The sequence below is a fragment of the Dendrobium catenatum genome, unplaced genomic scaffold, assembly GCF_001605985.2.
Source record: "Dendrobium catenatum unplaced genomic scaffold, ASM160598v2 fragScaff_scaffold_231, whole genome shotgun sequence".
In the NCBI taxonomy this organism is placed as follows: domain Eukaryota; kingdom Viridiplantae; phylum Streptophyta; class Magnoliopsida; order Asparagales; family Orchidaceae; genus Dendrobium; species Dendrobium catenatum.
The window spans coordinates 11,153,979-11,165,189 of record NW_021318693.1 but is presented as its reverse complement, the minus strand read 5'-3'; the positions used below and the strand labels follow the sequence as shown (position 1 = coordinate 11,165,189).

At 34.3% G+C, this 11,211-nt stretch overlaps 1 protein-coding gene across 1 annotated transcript in view; it reads right to left on the bottom strand.

Moving 5' to 3' along the window:
* Window positions 1-2,708: 2,708 nt before the first annotated feature.
* The window catches only part of LOC110111644 (chlorophyll synthase, chloroplastic), a 63,860-nt gene continuing 55,357 nt past the window's right edge, over window positions 2,709-11,211 (bottom strand). Inside the window, exons 13-15 of the mRNA XM_020843601.2 lie at window positions 4,170-4,246; window positions 3,385-3,432; window positions 2,709-3,056 (exon numbers count right to left, since the gene is read on the bottom strand). Coding sequence (XP_020699260.1) covers window positions 2,994-3,056; window positions 3,385-3,432; window positions 4,170-4,246 — 188 coding nt within the window. The 3' untranslated portion in view covers window positions 2,709-2,993. The remainder of the gene's footprint in view (window positions 3,057-3,384; window positions 3,433-4,169; window positions 4,247-11,211) is intronic.

Below are 11,211 nucleotides of genomic sequence, written 5' to 3'. Positions count from 1 at the left end.
TATATATATCATTAAATGCTAAAATCTTTATATTACAAATTGTTTTCTTATATTCTTTATGGACCTTTTTATATCTCTCCCAACTATCTCAATTTTTACAACTAAATAAATTTTATAACAAATCTTCTTAGTTTTTATATTTTCTTGCACATTTTGATTCCACCAACTATTTTGCTATTAGTAGTTTTTCCCTTTAATCCTCCAAGCACATCTTTGCAATATTTTTATTTTTTTTTATTATTTTTATTTTTTTTATTTTTTTTATTTTTACAATATTTTTAATATCACTAGCTACTTCTTGCATGCCACATAATATTATATTCCTCATACATAGACAAAATCTTAAAATCTGAAATCTTACTTTCAAAAATATTTTTATAAATATTCTTTAAATGCCCCCATCTAATCCAAGAACAATGATTTACTTTATTTTCTATTTACTGCAATTTTATTTTAAAGTCCAAAACTAATGAGTGATATTGGGTACATTAACTTTCACTTGAAATAATTTTATAATCTTTGTAATCTAAACGATCAATTTTTTTAAAATAAAATAATCAATTTTAATTTTACTATATCCATTCTTATAACTGATAAGACGCTCATTTTTTCTTAAATAAGGTATTAGTAACTAAAAAATTATAAGCTAAAAAAATCTAATTCGAACTTACCACCTTCATTAGTCGCTATAAATTACGCATGCAAATGAGTCAAGCGACCTCGCGAGCCGGCTCGGACTCGACTCGGTAACAGGCTCGATGAGCTTATCGAGCTTGTAAGTCAAGCTCGAACATAATTTCGAGCTCGACAGCTTAACGAGCTCAAGCTCGAATAAGTCATTACTAGACTCGGCAACTAGTCGAGCAGCTCGACGGCAGAGCTCGCGGGAGGCAAATCCAAAATGCGAGCGGTAAATCAAAAATGGTAGCGGGAAATCCAAAACGCAAGCAGAAAATCCAAAACGCGAGCTAGAACATGTGGGCATATGCAACTACGAGCTCGTGACGACGACAACGGACGTGACTACGAGCTCGAGACAACGACAGTTAAGCACTCGATGTTTACGCTCGGGATGATGAAGGTCGACAGCTACTCTCGAGACGACGAGCTCGGGACGATGGTTCTCGATGGCGGAGCTCGAGAAGATGACAGATGAGCTTAGGACGACAGTTCTCGATAACTAACATGACTATGGGCTCAACAGCAGAGCTCGATGAGCTGCTCGACATGATGATGAGTCGAGCTCATATTTTGAAATCGACTCGAGTTCGAGCTTGAGCTCAAGCTCGGCATTTGATAATCGAGCTCGACTCGAACACCTCTTGGCTCGAGCTTGACTCGACTCGTTTGCACCCCTACTCTAAATTCATAACCATTATGAATGCTTTTAAAATTAGCAGCCACCATGAATGCTTTTAAAATCAGCAATCTTTCTACCAACATGTTCATTTAAATCTCTTATAATAAAAACTCTTTTTTTTAGAAGTATCTTTTGCATTAATTTATCTATATCAGTATAAAATTAAAATTTTGTACACATCCAAACTTACTTGAGAAGCATAAGAGTTTATCATATTAATAATCTTAACATCAACAACAATCTTTAATGCTATAATTATATCTTTAATTCTATTAATTTTTACAACATTATATTTCAAACTCTTACTACAATCACCTATATCATTTTTAGTACGACTCGTACCAAAATATTATAGTTCAAATCGTAAAATATTAATCTCCTTAGTCTTCTTTCCAACCCAATTATATTTCCTGAATGCATAAAATATTTATCTTTCTATTAATCAAAATATCTATTAAATCCATTAATTTGCCGATAAGAAACCTATATTTCAAGTTCATACCCTAATCTTGATTTCATAGTCTAGTTTCTTTGCCAACATCCATCCATGATACGAGAATTCTACCTATTTAACATTACACCTGAATGCCATGTACAACAACCCTTGCTCACTTATCATTATATTTGTCCAAATTTTACATTGACTATCGACTACTTAATGAAATCATCCACTTTTCTCAGGGAGCTGACAACAGCAGTGTTAACTATATATAATTATATTATTCTTTTTAAAAATAGAAACATAATTAATCATCTTCATCTTTAATTCATATTCTTATAACTGACGTTCATACAAAAATAAATTAAATTATAATTATAATCAAAATTTTATCATAACAATTAATAAAAATATAACTAGTGAATAAAACAGCTTATACCCCCTCTAAAAAAACATTCTTGGTTCCGCCATTAATCAAATGAAGAGATTTTTTAAGACTGATCAAAACGGTTATGGCAGTAAGCAGCTATTATTTTATCTTAAATGTCAACACTTCAGCAGAATAAAATTAAGTAAAATATTGAACTACGTACTGATCAAATAAGTATGAAATATTTCTAGTTATAAAAATAATATTAAAAATCACAAATTTGCACTTTTTCTAGAACAGACAAAAGGCAAAGGAGATTAAAATAAAAGGATTTATTTATACATCATAATAATTTTATATATTTATATATCTAATATTTAAATTTTTACATTTACTTATACAATACTTAAATATTTAAATTATATAATACTATTAACTTTTCTACATACATTTTAATGCCATTGAGAAAATTAAATTTTATATAAATAAATATTAAAAATTTAAATATTAGATATTAAATACATAAGAATTTTGGGATGTGTATCTGAATCTCCCAAAATTAAAACAACCAATTGTGTTCATTTACTTCAGAGGCCAGTTTATAAGGTCCAGTAGGTACAAAAGTGGCCACAAAAGCACATCAAAGACTACATAGCTACTTCTACTCTTTATATGACGATTTCCAATAAAATGATTTAGAAAAAAAAAACCCCCACAGAATGCCCAGAGATGAGTTTATCAGCTAATTAAAGGATACTTTTGGTGACTAAAGGAATTCACTAAGGCTAGTGCTTGAATGACTCCATCCACCAAGCAATAAGTTCTCAGTGGCTTGTGGCCAAAGCTGTCACTAAGAGCCCAAGAATCAAGAAAGGTTGAGCGCTAGCCTGTTCAAATATATGGATCAAACAGTAAAAAAATTATGCTAGTATTAGAGGTGTCAATAAATGATCTAACCTATTAATATATCGATATGAAAAATTTAAATTCGAGTTGACTTGTTTAATAAATGGGCTGAATTCAAATCAAATTATTGGATCATTTCGAGTTGAACTGTGAACCCGCTTTTAACTCGAAATGACCGGTTTAATAACTTTGCACTCGAAACTTTTTTCCTTATGGATGAACCATGAGTCTTGAATGAACTTGTTAAGATTCAGGAGGTAAAATAGAGCATGGTTGTAAACTTTGATATTGAGAAGCATAGTAAATGACCTGATATTTAACGTCGTACTTTACAGGATCCTTCAAGAAGTACTGGAACTGCAAAGGGCATTCGAGAGCAAGAGTGGATTAAACATAAAAATTACTTGCAGGTTATGTCATAAATAAGCTATTGGCATGATAACATATTTCAGCTAACTAAGTTTGATCTCAAAGCTGAGTCACACTAAGAACTTGTTTGATTTTATCATTTGTCCTCATGGTTTTGATTCAAGGACTTCCCAAGAAGTTTTAATTCAGCATGTTTCTTCGGATATTTTTTATATTTAGCAGAATCTTTAGAACATAGTAATGTCTTCATGGAAGAATGAAGCGCTGACAGAAATTCGTTAGGCGCTAAGATGAGAGATAAAATTCCTAGAAGGAATTCCTCGCAGAATTTACTCTAAGGAAGCTTTAGATGCTATTGGATTGGCATGAGAATGTGTGCTTTTTTTTGATGATTTGTCATCCAAAAGAGGATATATTCACATATCAATGCGTTATTTGCATCCAAAACTTCCATATAGTAAATTCTGTGAGGGAATCCTTAAGAGGAATGTTGTTTACGAGGGAAAGTGGAAGAATTTTTTTTTTTTTTTGGGAAAATAAGAGAAGTTTCTTTTGGAAATGGCAGTATGATTTGACGAGCCGAGGGGTATGATTTGCCTGGCTAGATTAATTAATGGTAGTTATTTGCCATGGGAAGATACTTTCAATGGAGATTCTGTACACTTACTTGCCTTATAATAATCACATAGGAAGATACTTTAGCCACAATAAGGTGTGTTTCTAACCTGGAAAACGACCTGGGGAATTATCAATCCAATAAGAGCTAAGGAATACAAGGGCTTGCCAGCGCTGAGCAGGTAACCTGGCATGAATAAAAATAGTCTTCATAGATAATATCAAAACAAATCACTTTCATCAAGATGCAGAAATAAATGAAGTAAAATCGCATCGCAAAAAAGTAGTAGGCGGAATTTAGGAGAGCATTTCAACCATGATTTTCGTCTCTTTCAAGAGCCTAGAATGATGGAATTCAACATCCAGTCATGCCATGTAATAAAACAGCATATATTAAACGCAATGTTTAAAATTGCGTATTCGGGTATTGAGGCGTTTTTCATTCGTGAGGCGAGGCGTAAGCCTCAAAATCAAAAGATTGCGTAAACATAAAATGATAAATTTTTTATATACCAATGAGTGAATAATATAAAATATAAAAAAGCATAAGATATGAAATGAAATCAAATATTCCAATAATAAGACAACATAAAATATGTTCAACTCAAAATTATATCTTTCCAAAATCCAAGTATTTTTTTTCATTAACATATAATTCAAATTTCCAAAAAAAAACATAGCAATGACACATCACATAATAACTCATAAGTCATCAGCACTGACATCACTAAGGGGCTCTTCATTTGAATCATCATTATGATGGACTGCTCTCCCCTTCCTCCTCTCCTATAGAGTCCAATGTCGGGCATTTACTTCAAGATTTATGTAAGTTTCAATATATATACCGTGAGGCGTAAGCCTCATGCCAGTGAGGCGAGGCGGGCCTCAATCAAGTTGAGGCGCAAGCCTCATAAAAAAAACTCGAGGCGTAAGCATCGAGGCGTTTTTTACTGGAATTGCGCAAAGGCGGGCCTCAAGGCGAGCCTCATATTGCGCAATTTTAAACCATGATTAAAAGCATTCTATCAAATCCCAAAGGCTTATATTGGAACAGCCTCGATTTATGTTACCCGGGACGGAGGAGATTAAGCCAACCAGTCCTCAGATCAAAAGAGAGAACACATGTCAACTGATTCTAGCACCGATCAGGTGGCCAGCACCCATGGCTGATTGGCTCGATTTACGCTTTCTACCAGCATGGCAAATTGGGTTTGGACAACTATGATTAATTAGTCCAAGTGATCAGCTACATGGGGACTTACAAACATAGTACTCAAAATTATCTAATTTATATATTTCACATCTAAACTTAATTATTTACATCATCTAGCACTTTTGTTAATGTCGTTATCCAATCTCCCATAATACTCGTCGGACCTCGCAGGCGAGGGCATCAACAAGATAGAGAGAAGCTTGCAAGCATGCAGGGAAAGAAACCAACTAGCCAGGCGGAACTCATAGGTAGGCACGGCAGCAAGCTCATAAGCAGGAGATGGTAGAGCTTACATGAAAGTAGCGGTGAACCTACAGGTGAGAGCATCGACATCTTCGATGGTGTGAACAATGGGATTGGCGTCTTGTTGATGGGGTTAAGGCTTTTAATAGGTGAGATGTTATTTATAAGTTTATATTGATGTTTTGGGTGCTAAATATGTAAAAAACAAAGTTTAGATGTGAAATATATAAATTAGATATATTTGAGTGCTATGCATATAAATCCCCAATAGAGTGGGAGTTAGGGCGTGTCTGACACCTTAATTCTGCAGGATTGTTGGTGGAGTAAATTTATCCTCATATATTCTGGACTTCATGTGTTGTGTACACTTTAAATCTTATTCTAAAAAATATTTGTGCATCCAAGAATACATAAGCAAATGAAATCATCTATGCTGAATGTCATTGGATAACAGTGGTTGCAGATTAGGCTGTTTTGATCAGAAATTTCATTATGAACCACTTAATGAGACTTTCAATGTTTAATGATTTCGCACATTTGAGAATGTTAGTTGTTGCTGAAACTCGTTTTGCCTCTTTAATAATCAGGTTGAGAAGATTCAAATAAATAAAAAATGCTCTTTAATCTATGGTGATTAGTGAGAAGTGGTCTTGTTATCGAAAAGATGATGTTGGAAAGGTAATGTATGTGAAAGAAAAAGTCTTAGATGATTTGTGGGGGGATGATGTAGATTATATTTTGGCTTTCACTGATCCGATTCATGACATATTGAGAGAGGCTGACATAAATAAATAATGTCTACATTTAATTTATGAGATGTGGGACTCTATATTAATAAAAGTGAAAGAATTATATACAGACATGAAAGAAAGTCACATAATGAAGACCTAAGTTTTGGAGCATTGTCTATACCATTCTTGAGGATAGGTGGACCAAAAGCAACACACCTCCGCATTGTTTGACCCATTTATTAAATCTAAGGTACATTTGTATTCATCTTTTAAATTAATTTTAAATTTCTTGGTAAATGAATAAATAAATTTATATGTTTTATATTATTTGAAGGTATTCAAATAAATAGTGGCTTCAAGAAAACCCTCAACGTGTCTCACCACAAAAAGACTTAGAAGTGTCAAATATGAGAAAGGTATGCTTGAAACGATATTTCCCAAATGAGTAGAGAAGAAAAATGAATATAGAACTTGCAAAGTTCTTTGGATATTTAGAGGATTTTGGTGATCAAGAATCTTTGGTTGATTCCTGGAGGATGGATCCAAAAATGTGGTGGTTGATTCATGGAGCTTTAACACCGCTTCTTCAAACCATAACAATAAAACTTCTTAGTCAAGTATCATCCTCTTCCTATTGTGAGAGAAATGGGAGCACATACTCATTTATTCAATCAATGAAGAGGAATAAAATAACTCCACAACAGGCTGAAGATTTAATTTATGTGCATACAAATATTCGTCTTCTATCAAGAAAAATCTCACTTGATATGAAAGGTGATAACAAGATGTGGGATGTTGCTCGAGATGGATTCGAGTGCCTTGATGATATGAGATTATTGGAGGTTGCAAATCTTTCTCTAGATGAACCAGAGTTGAAAGTAATGATATTCAGTGATGATGATATTGAAGGCCAAAGGCCAACCTTTGAATCTAATTCTATCATTCCATCTATTGAATAGTTGGACCTTCATGTTGTACTAAATAGTTTTTTGTTTATATTTTTTTGATTGTACTAGATATTTTATACTAAACATCCTTATGTTATAAGCTAAATAAGTTATCATGACTTTGATTTATTATTGTTTGCCATTTTTAATATAATGTTACCTTAATTTCTATATATTATATTAAAAATTTATTATGTCGTATCCACGCCACACCCGTGTCCTATATTTTAAAAAAATGCCATGTCCCGTGTCTGTGTCGTGTCGTGTCCATGTCGCCGTGTCCATGTCGGTGCATCATAGGCGTGTTATCATTGGTCAGCTTACTAGCAAGGTAGTTTGGTGAAATATCAAGTGGTGTGGATCATCAATAGTCAACCAACTTATTTGGTGGGCTGATCGATCGAATAATGACAATTAAATATATGCATATGTTTAGCTCATTATTTGTAAGTGTTTTAGGAATCATTGGAAAAAGAAAAAAGATTGATTAGTTCAATCTAATATCATGTTTTATGGTACATATAATCACCTAGACATTCGAGTGACCATGAAATCACATCAAATAGTTCATGATAATTTGCATGACTTATGGAATATTATTGTTATTTCCCTAGGGATTGAGAAATACATCTTCTTGGAAAGATTTTGCTGGTGAGCTTTGGTTGACAGGACCAAGTTGACGATTTTTATTGGCAATTATTTAATGGGTTGATCACTTGGTACATGGTCAACTGATTTGAAGGCAAGTGTTTTCTTAGTAGAATTTTGTTATTGAGCCAGCCTCAAGACGGTAGGAATTAATTGACAAGCCTTTCTAGTTACTTGTTATATATACCAATTCATTGAATGAGATGAATGCATTGTATGTTGTGTGATATATTGAATGTTATGGAACTCTCCTGTAAGATAATCCATATAATTTATATTTACTATTTAATGTGTTACAGATATTCTATTAAGTACATCTATCACAACAGGTTTACACTTTTGGGTGATGATTTTGCACAGGATTAGGTGTACTTGTTAAGAAGATCAAACAGGTCGATCAGCTTGTAGGTTAAGTAGTTCTAGTGGTCGGCATCAAGGTGAGTTGAGTAAGACTCCTTGCTAGGCAGTTTAGTTGTCTTTCCTTTGATGTTGTATATCATTCGGCCTTTTGTAACCAAACTATGATATTTTGATGAATGCAATGTTTTTTTTTTTTTTCATGCTTTGCTTATTTGTTCTGTGAATGCAAAACAACTTTCTACGGAGGCTACATAATCAATATGGTTCTCTCTCTTTGATTTGATAATGTATGGTTGATCTCTAAATAGTGAGGAAAAGTTGAATGCCAAGTTGTTGCCACGTGGAGGTTATTTAGTATGCTTCTAGCCAGTAAATAAAGCAACCATTAGAGAGGCTCCACATCTAGACGACTGTCGAGGAGAAATATTGGCAATGATTGTCTCCCAATTGTTGTTATTCCTAGAATCGATGCAAGACAGTGGGTTAAAAGACCTTGAAAGGTGTCCACACATGAATGAGTGGTGCCTGATTTGGCTTGTCGACAACAAATCTGACTAAGCAACCCTAGTCCCTTATTGCCCATAAACAAGAGTGAACTCAGAATGAGAAACTACTATTCCAAGAGAGCAAGTGATGTTTTGCGAGCCTTATGGAAAAAGGACAAAGGCCTTCGAGCAAAGGAAACACTATAATGGGTGTCAACCCTGCTTCTTAAGCTATTCAAGCTTACGCCTAAAATGGGTAGAGAGTGTTTATGCGAGAAAAAGCTTGTATAAGTGCACTTTTCACCAAGGCTTCCAATAGCTCAAGGCTTATATGAAGGGTGGCTTAGCTAAGTATCTTAACAAGCGTGATGATATGAGACGTGGAGAATTAGTTAATATATATTGTTTTGATAAGATTGGTATGATGATGCCAAGGAGTGGCCACAAGAGCTAAGGCATAGACTAGGAGCACTCTCGACAATGCTTTTAGGACTTTGAGGTCCTATGAAGAGATTGATGCCTAGCTAAGCAGAGTAACCTAGTAGTTGATGAATGGATGTATTTGGTAATTGGCATTGGTTTTATGGTCATCTTTCACTATGACGGCCTATTGGTGCCATATCAAATATGATGAGGGAGAGGAGTGTACGTCGGACAAAGGCTTAAATAATTGGGAGCTCTTACTAGGGCATCTAGGAGAGAGGGAGCTCATCCACGAAGTGAATTGTCCTTATTTGCGATAATTCGAATGACATAGGGAATATTATGGTTATTTCCACCTTGGAGAGACTTTGATGGTGAGCTTGGGTTTATAGGATCTAGTTGACGGTTTTTATGGTACATGGTCAACCGATTTGAGGACATGTGTTCTTTTAGTGGAATTATGTTATCGAGTTGGCCTCAGGATGGTAGAAATTAATTAACAAGCCTTCCTAGTTACTTGTTATATATACACAATTGATTGAATGAGATGAATGTAATATGTTGTGTGATTTATTGAATGTTTAGGAACTCTCCTGTAAGATAACCCTATTAAATTTTGAAAATTGGAGAGGGAAAAGGCGTGAAGCATAAATATATCTCTATGTATAGATCTATACAAGATATCTTAATAAAGAAACAAATAATTACACAATCATGCATAATTGCCCTAATATAATCCTTCCTAAATCACCCACTCAAGTTCCCACCTTATTTTTTTTTATGAAATGTCTGTCCACTTCTACGTGCTTGATCCTATCATGCTTAATTGGATTGTGAACAATACTAATTATTGATTTGTTGTCATAGTGTAGCTTCATGGGTCCTTCTCACTTGATCCTTAGGTCTTCTAGAATCATTTTGATCTATAGTAGCTCACATATTCTCAAGGTCATTAGCTCTGTACTCTGCTTCTACACTAGACCTTGCCACCACATTATGTTTCTTGCTCATCTATATGACAAGGTTTCCTTCAAGGAATGTGCAGTATCCTAAGGTATGTAGATCGTCTATCTACTGGTGATCATGCGTAGTATGCATCTGTATATGCTTCTGGGGTTATTCCACAATCTCTTATGTAGAGAATTCATTTACCTGAATTCCCTTTAAGGTAGTGCAGTATTCTATCTACAGCTTGCATGTGAGTTTGCTTTGTATTTTGTATGAATTGGTTGATCGTGCTTATAGTAAAGGCTATATATGGTCCGATGTGAGAAAGGTAGATCAATTTTCTCACAAAAATCTAGTAAGCTCCCTTATATATGTTTGGATCCTCTTTAGCTTCCCTCAAATTGAGATTTGATTCTACTGGTGTTGGTGCTTGTTTACAGACTAATTTATTTGTTTCTTTAAGAAGATCATTAATGTATTTCTATTCTGAAATAAAAATTTCTCTGTTAGAGTGGGCTACTTCAATTTCAATAAAATATTTTAGCCTATCAAGTTCTTTGATCTTAAATTTCTTAGTTGTGGGCTCCGAAAACTCTATTGAATGCTAAATGAATTTGTCAAACGATCATTTTAGAAAATTCAGAATTTTGAATCATTAAACGATCATTTTGAAGGACTCAAAATTTTGAGTACGATTTGATATAGATGCTACTATAGCACTGAGATGACTAGCCAAAGATGGAAAGAGAAACCAATCCCCAGCGGAGTCGCCAGAAATCTGTGGGCTCCGAAAATTCGGCCCCGGCCTCCCCGCCGCGCTTTTCTTCTTATTATTCGGCGAGGGAGTTTTAACGAACTAAGTTCCGGGGTAAATTTTGGAAGGCATATGGGTTTGCAGATAAAACACTACCCAGAGATTTCGCCCTCATTTGCGATGACTTTATGATCTGAGTTCTAGTTTCCTATAGGCGCAAGCCCCTATAGTTAATTACCCCTCCCGATCACGAGAGAGAACTTTCGATTAAGGCTAGTCGTCGATCAGATACGTAGGATATACGTGTTATCTGGCATATAGTAGCAGCAATGGATATGGAATTTTGGAAATCTGAAGATTTGGGTGTTTGAGAATTTGAAGGTTCATATATTTGGAATTT